This window comes from Pelophylax lessonae (assembly GCF_965119305.1).
Source record: "Pelophylax lessonae genome assembly, chromosome: 13".
Taxonomy (NCBI): Eukaryota; Metazoa; Chordata; class Amphibia; order Anura; family Ranidae; genus Pelophylax; species Pelophylax lessonae.
The window spans coordinates 5,108,761-5,129,932 of record NC_138780.1 but is presented as its reverse complement, the minus strand read 5'-3'; the positions used below and the strand labels follow the sequence as shown (position 1 = coordinate 5,129,932).

Sequence of the window (21,172 nt, the reverse complement as noted above, 5' to 3'; positions counted from 1 at the left end):
CCATGTATAAATACATAAGGGGGGATATGATCTCCATGTATAAATACATAAGGGGAATATGATCTCCATGTATAAATACATAAGGGGGGATAGGATCTCCATGTATAAATACATAAGGGGGATATGATCTCCATGTATAAATACATAAGAGGGAATATGATCTCCATGTATAATACATAAGGGGGGGATATGATCACCATGTATAAATACATAAGGGGGGGATATGATCACCATGTATAATACATAAGGGGGGGGGGATATGATCACCATGTATAATACATAAGGGGGGAATATGATCACCATGTATAAATATATAAGGGGGGATATGATCTCCATGTATAAATATATAAGGGGGGATATGATCTCTATGTATAAATACATAAGGGGGGAATATGATCACCATGTATAAATACATAAGGGGGGGATATGATCACCATGTATAAATACATGGGGGGGGGGGATATGATCACCATGTATAAATACATAAGGGGGGGGATATGATCACCATGTATAAATACATAGGGGGGGGATATGATCACCATGTATAAATACATAAGGGGGGGGGAATATAATCACCATGTGTAAATACATAAGGGGGGATATGATCACCATGTATAATACATAAGGGGGGGGGGGAATATGATCACCATGTGTAAATACATAAGGGGGGAATATGATCTCCATGTATAAATACATAAGGGGGGAATATGATCTCCATGTATAATACATAAGGGGGTCCATATAGTAAATTGGATCATGCTTTGCTGGGATTTTTCTCCTTCCTCTGGATCACCTGCGGTAATAGGATTGTATATATGGGATTGTACGGTGGATAGGATTGTGTATAGGGGATTGTACGGTGGATAGGATTGTGTATAGGGGATTGTATGGTGGATAGGGGATTGCACGGTGGATAGGATTGTGTATAGGGGATTGCACGGTGGATAGGATTGTGTATAGGGGATTGCACGGTGGATAGGATTGTGTATATGGGATTGCACGGTGTATAGGATTGTGTATATGGGATTGTGTATAGGAGATTGTACATATGGGATTGTGTATAGGAGATTGTACGGTGTATAGGATTGTGTATATGGGATTGTGTATAGGAGATTGTACGGTGTATAGGATTGTGTATATGGGATTGTTTGGAGTATAGGATTGTGTATAGGGGATTGTATGGTGTATATGGGATTGTGTATATGGGATTGTGTATAGGGGATTGTACGGTGGATAGGATTGTGTATATGGGATTGTGTATAGGGGATTGTATGGTGTATGGGATTGTGTATATGGGATTGTGTATAGGGGATTGTACGGTGTATAGGATTGTGTATATGGGATTGTATGGTTGGGTTTTCTTTACTGTTTTTTTATTGGTTGAGCCGGATGGACTTGTATCTTTTTTCAGCCTCACTATGTAATTATGTAACAATGTAACTCATCTACCAGGAGCCAATACAAAGCCGGAAATGCGGTCGGTCACCGCGGCCACATAAGGAGGAAGTGAAAAGATTTTGCTCCATAAATAAAGTAAATAAAAAAAAAATTGCCAATTCATTGTTAGGATGCACACAAGTGCTGCATGGAACTCCACTTTAACTACCGCAGTTTGTCGCCATTCCAGGCAATTTTCAAGTGTGAGATTGTAGGAATCTATTTACTCGGCGTAACATCTTTTTTAATCGACTAAAAAAATTGGGGTAAATTTTTTATTTTATTTATGAAAAATAAATAAATATGTGTGTGCAAATTGCTGCGCAAATACCACGTGACATAGAAAAATTGCAACGATCGTCTTTTTATTTTTGGGGTCTCTGCAAAAAAAAAAAAACGTTTGGGGGGTTCTAATTAAATTTCTAGCAAAAAATACTGATCGTTTCTTGTAAAAAAAAAAAAAAAATTGAAAATATAAAAAATTGGGGATTCTAAGTAAATTTCTAGAAGAAATATACTGATCGTTAAAAAAAAAAATAAAAAAAAAAAAAAAAAAAAGGGGGGGGGGGGCAGAAAAGCAAGTGGCGAATACAGTTTTACAGTTAAAACCGAACGGCGGTCGGGAAGTGTCCTGAGATTGCAGGGTGATCGGACGCTGCGCAGCTTGCCTCGTCATTCCCCTACACCCGACCTCTGACATGAAGGGTCCCAGCAGCTGCAGGACACACAGAATGGGGGGGGGGGGGGGGAAGAGGGCCACAAGTGGGACAACCGGCTTCTGCCACTTGAAGCTATTTAGGGAAATAAACCGGCTTGCATCATAAACTGCGCACACTGCGAGCTGGGAGGACGCCCCCCAACCCCCCCTCCCCACACTGGAAAGGACCTGGGATGACGCCCCCCACACTGGAAAGGACCTGGGAGGACGCCCCCCCCACACTGGAAAGGACCTGGGAGGACGCCCCCCCCCACACTGGAAAGGACCTGGGAGGACGCCCCCCCCCACACTGGAAAGGACCGGTAATCCTCCAAAATGAGTAGCAGAGATCTCCCCTATGATCCGTCCTCATTTGTTTAATCCACAAATGCAACAAACGTGGAAATAATTCACAGTATTTGTATCTAAAATGTAATTATTTTATTTAGACGTTCCATTTATATTTCAACAAACTTTATGCAGATAACGGACACCTGACAATCCCATTCTATTCAATGGCATTTGTTCTATTTTACATTTTTTTTGCAACTTCCAAACAAAACACAACAAACTGTATTTAAAAAATAAATCCTTCAGGCTCCATTCACGTATAGGCGTTTTGGATTGCGGGCAGGATTGCCGTGATTCCGCACCATTGCAAATCGCAGGACGCCCGATCGATTCCCGCGACTTGCAATGGCTCGACGCAATGCTGCCGCGATTGCTGCCCGACGAATTGCGAGATGCCCGACACATAAGAAGTACAAGAACTTCTTTTGGGCGACAGGCGTCCTGCAATTGCTTGGGTGATTTTACTGCGATTCGTTGGGCGACCATAACGGCGACATCGCGCCGCGTTTTTGGTGCCATTGCAAGTCAAGGTAATCGCTCAGGCGTCCCGCGATTTGTAATTGTGGAGAATTGCAGCAATTCTGCCCGCAATCTGAAACGCATATATGTGAATGGAGCCATTTTTGTTTATATTAGGTCACTCTGGCCTTCCCTCCAGCCTTACAGGGGGTGTACAGGCTCCTCCCCCTGGACTGAAACGGCTTCCTCTGATTTCACTGCACACTGCGAGCTTCTCACAATGTGCATTAGAAGCTGCAGCAACTCAAAAAAAAAAAAAACCCCTCGCCTCTTTTCCTGACTGGACGACACCCTCCATCTAGCCCAGGGATCCCCAACCCACCCAACTGATGATGTCATCCACTCAGGATGACAGGGGGGCAGGAGGAGCTTCAGATTGGAAATGGAGAGCTCCTCCCGACAGGATGACATCATGGGGCGGGCGGGGGAGCCGGGAGAAGAGCCCCGCCCCCAAAGGTAAGAGTCCTGTACAGGGAAGGCAGAGATTAAAACAGGGAAGTTTCATGTTAGGAAACGGAGGGCAGAATGTAGGGGGCGCTGTGAATTGCTAGGGGCACCAATATAAGGGGACCTATGGAGATATTTTTTATTTATTTTTATTTTTTTAGTACCGGTTTTGTTTCCATTTCACAAGAGTGAGCGATTTTAAAGCATGAAATCTCTTAGATTGTAAGCTCTAAGGATCAGGGCCCTCCGATTCCTCCTGTATTAAAGTGTATTGTATTTGTAATGTCTACCCTCAAGTTGTAAAGCGCTGCGTAAACTGTCGGCTCTATATAAATCCGATATAATAATAATGTTAGGTATCAATTTACTTAGAGCAACATCTTTTATACTATACAAAAAAATGGGGAGAATATATATATATATATATATATATATATATATTTTTTTTTTTTTTTAATTCATTTAAATTTCCCCCCTCCCCAAAAAAATAAAATAATTTGTTTGAAAAAAAAAAAAAAAAAAAATTGCTGTGCAAATACCATCTGACCAAAAAAAAAAAAAAAAAAATTGCAACAATCGCCATTTTATTCCCCATGGTCTCTGCTAAATTGATACCCAACACGTCATGCTTTAAAATTGTTCATGCAAAAAAAAAAAAAAATTAAAAAATAAAAAATTGCTCACATTCGTGAAATGGCAACAACCTGGTACTTAAAAAAAATAAAATTTCATAATATATATATATTTAGGCTCTAAGTAATTTTCTAGCAAAGAATCCTGATGTAAATTCGTAAACAAAAAGTGCCAGAAAAGTCCTGGTCATTAAGTGGTTACAAATGTTGATGGGGGAGGCGACCAGGAAACGCTTTTTAGTCAAATTCATCTTTTTTTACTCCAATGAGCTGCAGGCCTGGGTCACTCCGCCCCTTTGTTTACATGACCTGAGAGGAGGAAGTGACCCAGTCCACAAAAAAAAAAAAAAATAAAGTGCACAAGTTGGGAGTTTGGTCAGAGATGAGTTGTGAGGACAGCAGAGCTCCCCTCTACTCTGGAGAAGATGAAGTCACCCGTGGTCTCCCATGGTCCCTCTCCCGGGTCAGGATTGGGCCTTATTTACATCACGAGTTCCCACCCAGGATTTGTTTTAGGGGGAGATTTACCCTTGTGCACAGACACTCCTGCACCCTTATGGGCAATGAGCTTCGTACGTTTTGATGCATCACGACAAATTGCACTGCATTTGGGGCGCCATTAAAAAAAGACATGACTTTTTGCGGTTTTGGAATCACAGCCAATTCAAAACCACCAGTTTTGTGAATTGGGCCTTAGCTCTGGCTGGTAACCCCCCCCAGATTACAGGATGGGTCTGAGAATATCCGTGACCCCCAGATTACAGGATGGGTCCGAGAAGACGACCGGTGACCCTCAGATTACAGGATGGGTCCCAGAAGACGACCGGTGACCCCCAGATTACAGGATGGGTCCCAGAAGACGACCGGTGACCCCCAGATTACAGGATGGGTCCCAGAACACGGCCGTGCCCCCAAATTACAAGATGGGTCCCGGAAGAGTACCGGTGACCCCCAGATTACAGGATGGGTCCCGGAAGACAACCGGTGACCCCCAGATTACAGGATGGGTCAGAGAAGACAACCGGTGACCCCCAGATTACAGGATGGGTCAGAGAAGACAACCGGTGACCCCCAGATTACAGGATGGGTCAGAGAAGACAACCGGTGACCCCCAGATTACAGGATGGGTCAGAGAAGACAACCGGTGACCGCCAGATAACAGGATGGGTCAGAGAAGACAACCGGTGACCCCCAGATTACATGATGGGCCCTGGAAGACGATCGGTGACCCCCAGATTACAGGATGGGTCCCAGAAGACGACCGGTGACCCCCAGATTACAGGATGGGTTAGAGAAGACGACCGGTGACCCCCAGATTACAGGATGGGTCAGAGAAGATGACCGGTGACCCCCAGATTACAGGATGGGTTAGAGAAGATGACCGGTGACCCCCAGATTACAGGATGGGTTAGAGAAGACGACCGGTGACCCCCAGATTACAGGATGGGTCAGAGAAGATGACCGTGACCCCCAGATTACAGGATGGGTCAGAGAAGATGACCGGTGACCCCCAGATTACAGGATGGGTCCCAGAAGATGACCGGTGACCCCCAGATTACAGGATGGGTCAGAGAAGACGACCGGTGACCCCCAGATTACAGGATGGGTCCCAGAAGATGACCGGTGACCCCCAGATTACAGGATGGGTCAGAGAAGATGACTGTGACCCCCAGATTACAGGATGGGTCAGAGAAGATGACCGGTGACCCCCAGATTACAGGATGGGTCAGAGAAGACGACCGGTGATCCCCAGTTTACAGGATGGGTCCCAGAAGACAACCGGTGACCCCCAATTACAGGATGGGTCCCAGAAGACGACAGGTGACCCCCAATTACAGGATGGGTCCCAGAAGACGACAGGTGACCCCCAGATTACAGGATGAATCCCAGAAGATGACCGGTGACCCCAAATTACAGGATGGGTCCCAGAAGACGACAGGTGACCCCCAATTACAGGATGGGTCCCAGAAGATGACCGGTGACCCCAAATTACAGGATGGGTCCCAGAAGACGACAGGTGACCCCCAATTACAGGATGGGTCCCAGAAGACGACAGGTGACCCCCAATTACAAGATGGGTCCCAGAAGATGACAGGTGACCCCCAGATTACAGGATGGGTCCCAGAAGATGACCGGTGACCCCCAGATTACAGGATGGGTCCCAGAAGATGACCGGTGACCCCAAATTACAGGATGGGTCCCAGAAGACGACAGGTGACCCCCAATTACAGGATGGGTCCCAGAAGATGACAGGTGACCCCCAGATTACAGGATGGGTCCCAGAAGATGACAGGTGACCCCCAGATTACAGGATGGGTCCCAGAAGATGACCGGTGACCCCAAATTACAGGATGGGTCCCAGAAGACGACAGGTGACCCCCAATTACAGGATGGGTCCCAGAAGATGACCGGTGACCCCCAGATTACAGGATGGGTCCCAGAAGATGACAGGTGACCCCCAGATTACAGGATGGGTCCCAGATGACGACAGGTGACCCCCAATTACAGGATGGGTCCCAGAAGACGACAGGTGACCCCCAATTACAGGATGGGTCCCAGAAGATGACAGGTGACCCCCAATTACAGGATGGGTCCCAGAAGATGACAGGTGAACCCCCCAATCCATACCCAGAAGTACCAATGTTTCCAAGAGAATCAAGTGCACCACCCCCACCCTTCCTTTGTTGCTTGTAGCACTGCATCTTGGGAGAAAGACGAGATCATGAATCCGACCCCCACCTGATAAAGGGAAAATCACCCACCCCCCCTTCCCCTCTCACCATACCCAGAGGTCCCAGTGCTCACAGGAGCCAGAAAGTGCTCTTTGGGGGGAGAGGAGTGACAGGTTCTCTTGTTAGGGGCCCCTTTTCCGTGGAGCACAGCATGGGAGGGGGAGGTCACCTGTCCCCACCCCCTCATGCCCAGCAGTATCAGGGCTTCCAAGGAAACAGCAATATGGGATGGAAAGGCGAGGGGTCCCAACAAGTGAAGTGGTCACTGGGCCCCGAGCGCCCCTGGGGTGACCTCTGAGGTGGGAAGGGAACAGGAAATGGTGTTCTATGAACCATCAGATTACAATGTAACAAATCTACACAATGGATACATCTTATACTTTTTATTGATGTTTATTCCGCGAATATTCCCCTCCGTCCACTCACTTCCCGTCAGACACCCCCAAGGTCAAATCAAGCCGCCGCCCCCCCCCCCCCCAAGGGCGGATAGAGAACTGACACCCCCCCCATTCCTAAGGATTATATAGACTTGCCCCCCCCCCAAGGTAACATAGAATGCCCCCTCCTCCCCAGGATTATATAGAGTAACCCCATTTCCCGGGGTTAGAGCCCCCACCTTCCCAGGTTATACAAGGTGACCCCTATTCCCGGGGGTTATATAGAGAACCCCCTGCCTTCTGGGGTTATATAGGGTGCCCCCCCTTCTCAGGGTTAAACAGGCTATGACCCCGCCTTTTTTAAGGTTACAGAGTGCCAGCTCCCCGCCTCCCATGGTTTAAGGAGGGGTTATATAGAGTGCTGCCCGCCCCCCTTCCTGGGGTAATAAAGCCCCCTCCGCCTTCCAGGGTTCTATAGGGAGCCCCACCCCCCCCCCCCCATTTCCCAGGGTTTTATAATGTGCCTTTCCTGGGGGTTACATAAAATAACCCCCCCTCCGCTTCCAGGGTTAAGGCGGGATTATATAGGGAGCCCCCCCTTCCCAGGGTTATACAATGTGCTTCCCCTCTTTCCTAAGGGTTATATAGAGCCCCACTCTCCACCTCCTGGGGTTAGGGCGGGGTTATATAGGGTGCCCCCCTCTTTTCAGGAGGTTATACAGAGTGCCCTCTGGCGTTATACAAGGTGCCCCCCCTTCCCTGAAGGTTATACAGAGTCCCCTCTGCCTTTCGGGGTTCTATGGGGTGCCCCCCCCTTTCGCTGGGTTATACAACATGCCTCCCCCCTTTCCCGAGGGGTTATATAGAGCCCCCTCCGTTTCCAGGGTTAGAGCCGGGTTATAAAGGGAAGCCCTTCCTTTCTCAGGGGTTATAGTCAAATCCACCTTCCGGGGCCATATAGGGCGCCCACCCCTTTCCCGGAGGCCATATAGGGCGCCCCCCCCTTTCCCGGAGGCCATATAGGGCGCCCCCCCCTATCCCGGAGGCCATATAGGGCGCCCACCCCCTTTCCCGGAGGCCATATAGGGCGCCCACCCCCTTTCCCGGAGGCCATATAGGGCGCCCACCCCCTAGCCCGGAGGCCATATAGGGCGCCCCCCCCTATCCCGGAGGCCATATAGGGCACCCACCCCCTTTCCCGGAGGCCATATAGGGCGCCCACCCCCTATCCCGGAGGCCATATAGGGCGCCCACCCCCTATCCCGGAGGCCATATAGGGCGCCCACCCCCTATCCCGGAGGCCATATAGGGCGCCCACCCCTTTCCCGGAGGCCCCCACCAGGAATATAAGGGCCCCCCACTCCAGGATTATACAGATATGACCCCCCAGGAATATAAGCCCCCCCCCCCCACTCCAGGATTATACAGATATGACCCCCCAGGAATATAAAGGCCCCCCCCTCACTCCAGGATTATAAATATATGACCCCCCAGGAATATAAGGGGCCCCCCACTTCAGGATTATACAGATATGACCCCCCAGGAATATAAGCCCCCCCCACTCCAGGATTATACAGATATGACCCCCCAGGAATATAAAGGCCCCCCCTCACTCCAGGATTATAAATATATGACCCCCCAGGAATATAAGCCCCCCCCCCCACTCCAGGATTATACAGATATGACCCCCCCAAAATATATGTGGCCCCCCACTCCAGGATTATACAGATATGACCCCCCAGGAATATAAAGGCCCCCCCTCACTCCAGGATTATACAGATATGACCCCCCCAAAATATATGTGGCCCCCCACTCCAGGATTATACAGGAGGTGCCCCCCCTCAGTGCAGGATTATTAAGAGCTGTCACACCCCCCCCCCCCCCAGGATTATTTGTTCCCCTCCTTACTCCGTGATTATAGAGATGCACCCCCAGGAATATATATGCCCTCCCCCTCTCTCCAGGATTATACAGAGATCCCCCCAGGATTATACAGCTCTGAGCTCCCTGGGAATATGTAAAATTTCCCTCCCCCGGGTTTGGTTATCACAGCCCCCCCCCCCCCCATGGAGCCCCCTCCCCGGTATACACAGCATTCCATCCCAACCCCCCTCAGAAGAGGATTCCAACCGACCCATCATTTCTGACCATTTCCCCCACCCGGTACGTGGCGAGGCGCCCGGCATGACTTCCTAGGCGAGCCCGAGGCTTCATGGACCCCAGTAGGCCGCAGAGCGGAAGAGGCCACGGCGGCCCCTGGAAGTCGGAGTTCGCTCCCTCTCGCCGCCTCTTCTCACCTCCGCCCGCTCACACCCTCCACTCCCCCGCCTCTCCCCGCATCCCACCACCGGACAAGCCGGCCGAGCTCCGTCCTTACCTGCGGCTCCTCCGCTCTCTCACCACGTGACCTCCCTTCCGCCCCGCCCCTTCTCACGTACGCTTAGCCCCTGACGTCAGGGCGTGCTGTGCGTTCCACAGGAGGGGACGGAGGGGGTCGGCGCTGCGTTCCACGCCTCGCTCGGTTGGCTGGGCGGCTCACGAGGGGGGGCGTGTCTTCTGAGAGAGGCTGGTCATGTGATTCGAAGATGGAGAAAGGAGGGGGGAAGATGGCGCGCAGCACCAGTAACTGGCTGTCCGGTGTGAATGTGGTCCTGGTGATGGCCTATGGCAGCCTGGTGAGGATACATGGGACCCTGAGGGCCACATGGGCCCCTAATGGACTTTACTGTGGCGAAACCTTAGCTGTCATGGGGCTCCTACAACTGGGGGAAACTTTTGGGTTTGCTAGGGCCACAATGGGGCCCCTGAGGGCTGTGCAGAGATTGAAGGGCCACTCTGGTGATTGGGGGTGTCCTTGAGATTCCTGGAATATGGGCCCCGGAGAAGGGGAACAGGGAAATCATTGGAATATAGGGGCCCCGGAGAAGGGAAATCATTGAGATATCAGGGGCCCCGGAGAAGGGAAATCATTGAGATATCAGGGGCCCCGGAGAAGGGAAATCATTGAGATATCTGGGGCCCCGGAGAAGAGGAAATCATTGAGATATCGGGGGGCCCCGGAGAAGGGAAATCATTGAGATATCTGGGGCCCCGGAGAAGGGAAATCATTGAGATATTGGGGGCCCCGGAGAAGGGAAATCATTGAGATATTGGGGGCCCCAGTGAAGTGTAGCTGGGAAATCATTGAGCTGTCGGGGGCACCGAAGAAGGGAAATGGGGAAATCATTGCGATATTGGGGGCCCCAATGTGGTGTAGCTGGGAAATCATTGAGCTATCAGGGGCCCCCCGGAGAAGGGAAATCATTGAGATATTGGGGGCCCCAGTGTGGTGTAGCTGGGAAGTCATTGAGATATTAGGGGCCTCAGTGTAGTGTAGCTGGGAAATGATTGAGATATCAGGGGCTCGGAGAAGGGGAAATCATTGAGCTATTGGGGGCCCCAGTGTGGTGTAGCTGGAAAATCATTCAGATATCCAGGGCCCCAGAGAATAATGGGGAAATCATTGAGATATTGGGGGCCCCAGAGAAGAACGGGGAAATCATTGCGATATTGGGGGCCACAGGGGCCCCGGTGAAGGGAAACAGGGAAATCATTGAAATATAGTGGTCACAGTGTAGTCTAGCTGACAAATCATTTGGATATTTGGCGCCACCGGGGCCCCGGAGAAGGGGAAATCATTGAAATATAGGGACCACAGGGGTCCAAGTGTGGTGGAGCAGGGAAATCATTGAGATCACAGAGGCCCCCAGTGAAGTCATTGGAAACCCCCGTTAGACTTTACCGGTAACGGTATTTCCATGAATCTTCCAGGAGAGATGATTGGCTCCGCCTTCTACAAATCAGACACAATTTAAAAGGCCCTCCCCTTCCTCTGACCCTCAGTTATTTTGAAGATCAAGTCAACCTCCACCAAGGCAGAGGAATAATCGTAAATAAATTCCATAGTCCAAGCTACATAATCAAATCTGTGCTAAAAAGGATAGGGTGGGGATTCAGACGCTGCCCTGTACGATTCATGGAAATACCGTTACCGGTAAGTCTAACGGGGTGGGGTTCCCCCCTTCATCTTCCAGGACAGCTACTTGGAGAGGATAGGCAAGATTCTATACCAGGGTTCCATGGAACTCCAGGGTTCCTCCAGGGGTTGTTAGGAGTTCCTTGAGCAATGAGCAGCTTCTGCCTCTCAGATAAGTTCCTACTGACACCATTGATCTTTTTTTAGCTCTCTGTAGGGGGGTAATTCTTCCCAATGTCCACAAGTGTAAGGAGCATTCTTCCCACTGATCATCACACCAATGTATCATAAGTTGTAGGTATAGTCATTTGTAGTAGGGGTTCCCTGAGATCGGAAACGGTTATTTGAAGGGTTCCTCGATGTTGAGAAAGGCTGTTCTATACCTTAGGGAGGGGGGACAGCCTGTAGCACTTTCCTTCCGAAGGAGAGGTCCTGGCTGGAGAACATCTGTACTCTATAATGCCTGATAAATGCATGAGAGGAAGACCAAACAGCAGCCTTGGGTATTTCTTCCCATGATTCTCCTGCCCTTTTTTGCCCATGTTGTGGCCAAGGATCTTGTAGCGTGAACCCTAATCCTGCTTGGAGGGGCCTGACCTGAAGAACTCTTAAGAACTCTAAGCCTAGCAAGTGGTTTCCCTGATTCAACCAACGATGGAGGCCCTGGGCCCACTAAAAAATACTAAAAGCTTTGAGGATTTTCTAAACTCACTAGTAACCTCTAAGTACAGAAGAAGGAATCTTCGAACATCCATAAAACTGAATCTGTCCTATTATTCAAAACTGGAAAAAGCAGAAGAGCCAAAATTATGGAAAAAAAAAGCCGACCTTATTTTGCCAGGAAACGTTTTCAGAACCTTACCGTAAATACCTCTTGTGACCCACTTACGCCTGTCTAGAATAGTACAAATAACTTTCTCCGAACCCCACTTCAACTGTGAGATGCACCGCTCAGCCTCCAAGCCGTCAAATGGTAAATCCAAGAGTTTGGATGGAATACAGGCCCCTGTCGGAGAAGGGGCCAAGGAGTAGTTGTGGAAAGAGTTCTCGGAATCTGAGAACCAACTCTTCCTGGGCCACCAAGGAGCTATCAAGATTACTTCTGCCTGTTCTTGGACAATCTTCCAGATCACTAGAGGCAATGGCGCGAAGGCCAAGAGAGGAACTCTGAATCGGAAATTCTTCTACCAGAAGTGAAGGCTAAAACAGAGCTTATCTTCATAGATAATAATTTTAAAGAAACCTCACTCAAAGCTCTAGTAAGAGTATTCGGCACTAAAGTCAAATCCCGAGGAGGTATTTGTCTAACTATACTGGGAGTATGTCTGCCTCTTGATAAGAGAAAACTTCTTATCAATGGATCCTCGCCTAGTCTGACATCTAGGAACCATGAGAGAGCGGCAATCTGAACTGTCGGAGAAGGGGCCAAGGAGTAGTTGTGGAAAGAGTTCTCGGAATCTGAGAACCAACTCTTCCTGGGCCACCAAGGAGCTATCAAGATTACTTCTGCCTGTTCTTGGACAATCTTCCAGATCACTAGAGGCAATGGCGCGAAGGCCAAGAGAGGAACTCTGAATCAGAAATTCTACCAGAAGTAAAGGCTAAAAGAGAAGTTATCTTCATAGATCATTTTAAAGAAACCTCACTCAAAGGTTCAAAGGGAGCTCTAGTAGAGAAAACTTATCAATGGATCCTTGGCCAGTCTGACATCTAGGAACAGTGACAGAGCGGCATAATGAACTCTAAGGGTATTCACAGAAGGTCCCTTTTCTACTCCCTCCTGTAAAAAAAAAAATAATTAAGATGCAGGGAATAGCAAGAGTCCAACCCAACCTTATTTTGCCAGGAAACAAACGTTTTTCCAAACCTTACTGTAAATTTTTTGTGTGGCCCACTTTCGGCTGTCTAGAATAGTACAAATCACTTTTTCCAAACACCCCTTCAACTGTGAGATGCGCCACTCAGCCTCCAAGCCGTCAAATGGTAAATCCAAGAGTTTGGATGGAATACTGGTCCCTCTCGGAGAAGGGGCCGAGGAGTAGCTGTGGAAAGAGTTCTCGGAATTGAGAACCAACTCTTCCTGGGCCACCAAGGAGCTATCAAGATTACTTCTGCCTGTTCATGGACAATCTTCCAGATCACTAGAGGCAATGGCGCGAAGGCCAAGAGAGGAACTCTAAATCGGAAATTCTTCTACCAGAAGTGATGGCTAAAAGAGAGGTTATCTTCATAGATAATAATTTTAAAGAAACCTCACTTAAAGGTTCAAAGGGATCTCTAGTAAGAGTATTCGGCACTAATGTCAAATCCGAGGAGGTATTTGTCTAACTATCCTGGGAGTATGTCTGGCTCTTGATAAGAGAAAACTTCTTATCAATGGATCCTCGCCTAGTCTGACATCTAAGAACAGTGACAGAGTGGCAATCTGAACTGTTAGAGAAGGGGACAAGGAATAGTTGTGGAAAGAGTTCTCAGAATTGAGAACCAACTCTTCCTGGGCCACCAAGGAGCTATCAAGATTACTTCTGCCTGTTCGTGGACAATCTTCTAGATCACTAGAGGCAATAGCCCAAATGCTGCAAAGGTATATGACAGACTGAATCTCCATGGGAAGGTCAATGCATCTGTTCCCAAACCCTTCGTCTCTTTCCAGGGAGAAGAAGGCAGGAAAGTTCCTGTTTTGACTGGACGCAAAAAGATCCACCAAGGAGTCACCCCATGTCTCTGTGATTTCTTGGAGTCTCCCCATGTCCCTGTGATTTCTTGGAGTCACCCCATGTCCCTGTGATTTCTTGGAAAACTTCACTGTTCGACTCCCAATTGCTGTTGCTGACTTTGACCCAGCCCAAATAGTCTGCTAGAGTATTTGCTGTCCGGATTGAGGCAATATGGGTTTCTGCCCAGCTCAGGATTTGCAGGTTTAGGAATAATAGAATGTTCGAGTGGGTGCCCTCTTGTTTGTTGAGGTATACTACAACTGTGGTGTCCGTAAAAAAACAATCTCTCTACTGCTTGAATTCTTGGCTCGAGAGTTAGCAACGACCTCCCCACTGCAAGGAGTTCTCTGAAATTGGACAACTGAACCGCCTCCTTTGGTAGCCCAGGGTCCTCTGAGTAAGCTCCCCAACTCCAATGACTGGCCTTTGTGGCAACCTTTATAGGTGACCACTGCGTCCAAGGTCTCCCTCTTTGCAAATGTTCTGGATGTTCCCACCAGGACGGACTGAGAGAATCTATATCTGGAAGTTGAACCATGCGATTCAAGAAGCTCTTCCTGTGATCCCAACATCTGAGAAGAAACGATTGAAGGGGCCTGGAATGTAATTTAACCCATGTAATTGATTCCCGTCTGATCAATGTTTATGAACAATGTTACTTGGTATCTCTCCATCTCCCATCTGATCAATGTTTATAAACAACGTTACTTTGTATCTCTCCATCTCTTGTCTGGTTGACATTGTTATTCTCTCTCCCCGCAGGTCTTTGTCCTTTTATTCATCTTTGTGAAGCGACAGATCATGAGATTTGCGATGAAATCACGTAGAGGACCGCATGTTCCAGTAGGACACAATGCCCCCAAGGTACACAGACCTGATATCGGGGGGGGTTTGGGGCGGCTGTCACTTCTCATGCCTATGTCGCTGTCACACGTCTTTCTCTGTTCCAGGATATGAAGGAGGAGATCGATAACCGACTCTCTAAAGTGCAGGACATAAAATTTGAACCGCGGCTCCTGGAAGAAGGAGACGACCGCCTGCTTCAGCTGGACACACCCGGTGAGGAAACGTCGCTGTGCTATAATACTTCTCATGCTGTATATTACCATAAATCTGCTCTGTCCATAAACCCTAAGGAAAAGGTTGACCGTAATGTTACCCCCCCCCCCCCCCCTCCCCAGTGATCAGGCTGTACATTGTATCTTTTGTGCCAAGTAAAAAAAAAATGTGTGTGTGTGTGTGTGTATAACGACAGGTCCCCTTTAGGTCCGTATGCCTGTAATGTGGCCTGTGTGTTGATGATCTCTGGCTGATGTCGGCTTTTATCTTCCAGGTGGCTTCAACTATCTGTACAGAATGAAGACATTGGATGCTGTAAAAGATGCAGGTGAGCTCCTCTCCAAGCTGGCCAGTAGATGGTCAGAGGTCTCCTCTCCTAGCTGGCCAGTAGTTGGTCAGAGGTCTCCTCTCCTAGCTGGCCAGTAGATGGTCTCCTCCTCTCCTAGATGGTCAGAGGTCTCCTCCTCCTCTCCTAGATGGTCAGAGGTCTCCTCCTCCTCTCCTAGATGGTCAGAGGTCTCCTCCTCCTCTCCTAGATGGTCAGAGGTCTCCTCCTCCTCTCCTAGATGGTCAGAGGTCTCCTCCTCTCCTAGCTGGCCAGTAGATGATCAGAGGTCTCCTCCTCTCCTAGCTGGCCAGTAGATGATCAGAGGTCTTCTTCTCCAAGCTGGTCAGAGGTGTTTTCCTCTCCTAGATGGTCAGAGGTCTCCTGGATAGGTATATGACCCACTGGGGCTGGCTGCAGTCTACTCGGCATTGGAATTGGAGTGATCTAAGGAGTGAAGGTGCAGGAATTGGGGTGATCTGATGGTTGAAGGTGCAGGAATTGAAGTGAATGGGGGGTGAAGGTGTGGGAGTTTGGGTGAAGGAATTTGGGTAATCTGAGGGGTGAAGGTGCGGGAATTGGGGTGATCTGAGGGGTTATCACGTACCTGGAGATTAGCCTGACACTGTGAGGAAGGCCTCCCTTGCGCCTCCGACTCGGGACCCCTGATGGTGCAAACAGGGGACACCGGAGTGTAGAGTAGCACGAGCGCCTGGAGTTTTGCTTGAAGCGGACGATGGCTACTGGTGAAGGTTGCCAGAGAAGTCCGATGAGCAAGGTGTTGTGCAGGAAGCAGGGTTTCCTGGGTAACAGGAGGAGCTTCCTGGGCAGGATGGACGGATCTGGGAATGACAGAAGCGTAGTAAGACAAGCCGGGTCAGGAGCCAATCGGTAACGTATAAGCCAGTAGGAGCAGACAGGAAGAGTGGTCACGGGACAAGCCAAGGTCGGTGCAGGTGGAGATCAGAGAATCGTCAGGACAAGCTGAGTCTGGAACTAGGAACAAGAGCAGGTAAACAGGTATCCAAGGCTGAAGACAAAGCAGCACTGAACCTGTGTGCTGATCCAGCTTAAATAGTGCTCTTCCTTGATGAGAAGGGTGGAGCCAGGATTAGGCTGTGGGTTTAACTCATCCTCTGCCAGAGCCTTCCTGACAGGGGTGAAGGTGCGGGAATTGGGTTGATCTGAGGGGTGAAGGTACGGGAATTGTGTGATGTGAAGGTGCAGGAATTGGGGTGATTGGGGGAGGGTAAAGGAATTGGGGTGATAGGAGGAGATTTGGAATTCCAGTAATATTTTTGTTTTCCTCATCAGACGTTCCATTCCAGGAGAACGCAAAGCACCCCAAATCTCTGGTAGGAAGAAATTTCCGGGCGTTCCTGTTGGAGATGAGGAACGGCACCTCGCCCTACAAGTCCGTCCGTAAGCCGCTACTGGACACCCTGCTGGACGGATATGACTCGGCCCGCTACGGCACCGGGGTGAGAGCGCCCACCTGTGTAGTTGGGGGATGTTCCTGTCTGACCCGTGTTGTAGCTTTGTGCAGACACTCATTGGTTAAATTGGCAAATATTTCCATCTCCGCCTCTATTGGGCGCCATTCACACCGACGCGTTTCGTACCTCGAAGCTCCAAAACAATGGAGGAGAAAAAATCAATTCTTCTCTATAGAGGGTTCACATCTCTGCAGATTTGCGTGTTTTTGGCACATCTTTATACCCATAGAAATTATTGGAAATTAAATTTTCTGCTCAAATTAAAAAGTTTAAGAAAAAAAAAAAATAGTAATATATGAAATAAATGTAAAATAAATACACAAATAACTAAAAATCATAATTAAATTAATAAAATGTAAGAATAAATTAACCCCTAACCTTAAAAAAAATCTTTTATTTTATAATAATAAAATGATAAACAAAAAAACAAATTAATATAAATATTATTTATTATTCTTATTTATTTTATGTTAGGGTATTTGTTTCTGTTTTATTTTTTAAGGAGTTACCTATTTATTACATAATATTCATATATTGTATTTATTATTTTTGTTTTTATTTATTTGTGTACTTGCTTTACATTTTATTTTTTCAGTTATTAGTAGTAGTCACACCCTAACAAAAAAAAAAAAATATGAATCCCTAACTCAAGCCATAACCCCTAATCCTAACCTTAACGCTAACCCCTTACTCTAACAAAAAATAACAATAAAAAATTAAGAATAATAATAAAAAAAAAATAAAAGCTGAAAAACCTAGCAATAGATGCAACAGTTGAGTTTCCTCTGTGGGCTATTAAATGAAAAAGAAAAAAAAAAAAAAAACACCAAAGCTCAAAAACGTGCAAAAAAAATACACCTGCGATCCTGCCTAAAGTGACAACACAGCTCTTTTATAGAGTGCATTCAGGGAGCGTTGTCCCCCTGGGACAGGAAGTGGGTTACTGGCAGGATCACCAGGTTGTAAAATAAAAGGAAAAAAGCCTGAAAAAAAAAAGAAAACTAATGCAGTCACCACATCTAAGATAAAGATATATATATATATATATCTATTATTTTTTTTTTTGTGCTTTGTTGTTGGGAAATGTTAGGACTTCTCTCAGGTGATGCTGATCCTCCATGATTGGAAGAACTGAAATCCAATGAATAAATGAGACGGGCCCAGAGAAAGTCAGGCTGGGGAGGAAGGAGCTAGATGATGCTGGTCATCCTCTAGCCAGGAAATGGGGCGGGGCTCTATCTGACTTGCTGCAGCTTCTAATACACATGGTGAGAAGCTCACAGTGTGCGGCGTGATCAGAGGAAGCTGGTTCAGTCCAGAAGGGAGGAGCCGGTACAACTGTGCAAGACTGAAAGAAAGGCTGGGAGTTAGCTGTGGTCCCCGAGCAACAGGAAGTGAGGTGAAATCTCTCTCCGGGGGCGACGGGAAGGGAGGTGAAATCTTCCTCCGGGGGAGACAGGAAGGGAGGTGAGATCTCCCTCTGGGGGAGACGGGAAGTGAGGTGAAATCTCCCTCTGGGGGAGACGGGAAGTGAGGTGAAATCTCCCTCCGGGGGAGACGGGAAGGGAGGTGAAATCTCCCTCTGGGGGAGACGGGAAGGGAAGTGAAATCTCCCTCTGGGGGAGATGGGAAGGGAGGTGAAATCTCCCTCTGGGGGAGACGGGAAGTGAGGTGAAATCTCCCTCCGGGGGAGACGGGAAGTGAGGTGAAATCTCCCTCCGGGGGAGACGGGAAGGGAGGTGAAATCTCCCTCCGGGGGAGACGGGAAGGGAGGTGAAATCTCCCTCCGGGGGAGACGGGAAGGGAGGTGAAATCTCCCTCTGGGGGAGACGGGAAGGGAGGTGAAATCTCCCTCTGGGGGAAATAGGAAGAGAGGTGAAATCTCCCTCTGGGGGAAATAGGAAGAGAGGTGAAATCTCCCTCTGGGGGAAATAGGAAGTGAGGGGAAATCTCCCTCTGGGGGAAATAGGAAGTGAGGTGAAATCTCCCTCCGAGGGAGACATGGAAAGTGGGGTTAAATTTCCCTCTGGGAGATGGGAAGGGAGGTAAAATCTCCTTCTGGGGAAGACAGGATGTAAGGTGAAATATCCTTCTAGGAGGACAGGTTAAATCTCCCTCCGGGGGAGACGGGAAGTAAGGTGAAATCTCCCTCCGGGAAGTGAGGTGAAATCTCCCTCTGGGGGAGACGGGAACGGAGGGGAAATCTCCCTTCGGGGGAGACGGGAAGGGAGGTGAAATCTCCCTCCGGGGGAGACGGGAAGGGAGGTGAAATCTCCCTCCGGGGGAGACGGGAAGGGAGGTGAAATCTCCCTCCGGGGGAGACGGGAAGGGAGGTGAAATCTCCCTCCGGGGGAGACACGGGAAGGGAGGTGAAATCTCCCTCCGGGGGAGACGGGAAGGGAGGTGAAATCTCCCTCCGGGGGAGACACGGGAAGGGAGGTGAAATCTCCCTCCGGGGGAGACACGGGAAGGGAGGTGAAATCTCCCTCCGGGGGAGACGGGAAGGGAGGTGAAATCTCCCTCCGGGGGAGACGAGAAGTGAGGTGAAATCTACCTGGGGGAGACACGGGAAGGGAGGTGAAATCTCCCTCCGGGGGAGACGGGAAGGGAGGTGAAATCTCCCTCCGGGGGAGACGAGAAGTGAGGTGAAATCTACCTGGGGGAGACACGGGAAGGGAGGTGAAATCTCCCCAGCAGGCACATAGAAGTAATTCTCGCCCATCTCCTCTTGCCGGGCGGAGTTCCCATACTCACTTCTGATGTCATTTTATATTTTCAGGTTTATGGAAAAGCAGAACATGAGAAGTTCATGGAGTCTCTGAGCGAATTATCCGCCTTGTAAGTCCGTCCAATCACAATCCTCCCTTTGTCTGTCTTCTCCAGCTGCCGCGGCAGTTTCGTCACTTTGACGTTCCTCTCTTTTTTCCCCTCCCCCTTAGGGTGAAATCCAGAGATCTGGGAAGCCAGAGGCAGCGCCAGTCCGCCGCCAAAGATCTGACCGCCTCGCCGGAACCTTCCGCCTCGCCCACCATCCAGGTCACCTACCTGCCGTCCAGCCAGAAGAGCAAACGGGCCAAACACTTCCTGGAGCTGAAGAGCTTCAAGGACAATTATAACACCCTGGAGAGCACCTTGTGATCGACCGCGGGGGAGATCTCTGCCATCTGATTGGCCAGATTCTTCGCCCGTCATTTCACAGCTGGCACTTAGGGGAGTCGTGGCGCCGGCGCGGATAAGCGCCCCAAATCAGCGACAAGTTCACCTCTGAAGGTGGGAAATTAATAAAAGGACAACTCCACCGAGACCTGGGACTTCAGTTGTGGGCGGAGCCTCAAACCCAGACTTCTCCCCATCCCCCGCCATTCATACCACCCCCTATAAATGATAGACTCCTTAACCCCCCCAATAGATACAACCCCAAATTATTATGGGGAGACCATAAAAAAAGGGTGACGCCCCCCCAATGTGGTTTGTACCGGCTGCACCAGTTGGGTCTAACTGGGAAATCCAAGGATTGAGACTTTGTTACTGGAGATACTGGAGACCATCCGCTATCATGGACAGATATTGGTTTTGGGTGGAGTTCTCCTTTTAATTATTTTATAGAAGCGTGGGAATCTTCTGGGCTATATTTAGGACTTCAGACGGTCCCGGCAGCCAATGAGAAGAGACTTCACCGAAACAGTGATTTATTCTGGCCGAAGTTTCTGATAACGGCTCAGATTTTATATTTTCTATTTATTCTCCGAATTCTGGAAGAGACTTCCCCTCTGTATACTCTGTACATAGAACTCCGCACTTTCCTACATCCGGGGGGAAGGGTATTTTCTATGTTTCTTGTACAGTATTAAACATCAGCAAAATATGACTCCGCCTCCGTCTGATTATTTGTATCACAGGTCATATATATTATACAGAGTGACATCACCACTCTCCAGATATAAGATATATTATACAGAGTGACATCACCGCCCTCCAGATATAAGATATATTATACAGAGTGACATCACCACTCTCCAGATATAAGATATATTATACAGAGTGACATCACCGCTCTCCAGATATAAGATATATTATACAGAGTGACATCACCACTCTCCAGATATAAGATATATTATACAGAGTGACATCACCACTCTCCAGATATAAGATATATTATACAGAGTGACATCACCGCTCTCCAGATATAAGATATATTATACAGGAATGACATCACCACTCTCCAGATATAAGATATATTATACAGGAGTGACATCACCGCTCTCCAGATATAAGATATATTATACAGAGTGACATCACCGCTCTCCAGATATAAGATATATTATACAGAGTGACATCACCACTCTCCAGATATAAGATATATTATAC

At 48.5% G+C, this 21,172-nt stretch overlaps 2 protein-coding genes across 8 annotated transcripts in view; one reads left to right on the top strand and one right to left on the bottom strand.

Annotated features, from left to right (window-relative positions):
* Nucleotides 1-9,624, bottom strand: part of UBAP2L (ubiquitin associated protein 2 like) — a 66,338-nt gene extending 56,714 nt beyond the window's left edge. For all 7 annotated transcript variants that reach the window (XM_082275636.1, XM_082275639.1, XM_082275637.1 and 4 more), the window contains exon 1: nt 9,570-9,624. The gene's annotated coding sequence lies outside the window, so the exon portion shown is untranslated. The remainder of the gene's footprint in view (nt 1-9,569) is intronic.
* A 122-nt stretch (nt 9,625-9,746) lies between these two features.
* On the top strand, nt 9,747-19,942 carry LOC309569060 (protein C1orf43 homolog; the record flags this gene model as incomplete). Its single annotated transcript, XM_082274822.1, has 7 exons — nt 9,747-9,867; nt 14,687-14,788; nt 14,875-14,983; nt 15,258-15,311; nt 16,623-16,789; nt 19,584-19,642; nt 19,744-19,942. Exons 1-7 carry the CDS (start codon nt 9,778-9,780, stop codon nt 19,940-19,942), a joined length of 780 nt encoding a protein of 259 aa, XP_082130948.1. The 5' UTR covers nt 9,747-9,777.
* Nucleotides 19,943-21,172: the final 1,230 nt, after the last annotated feature.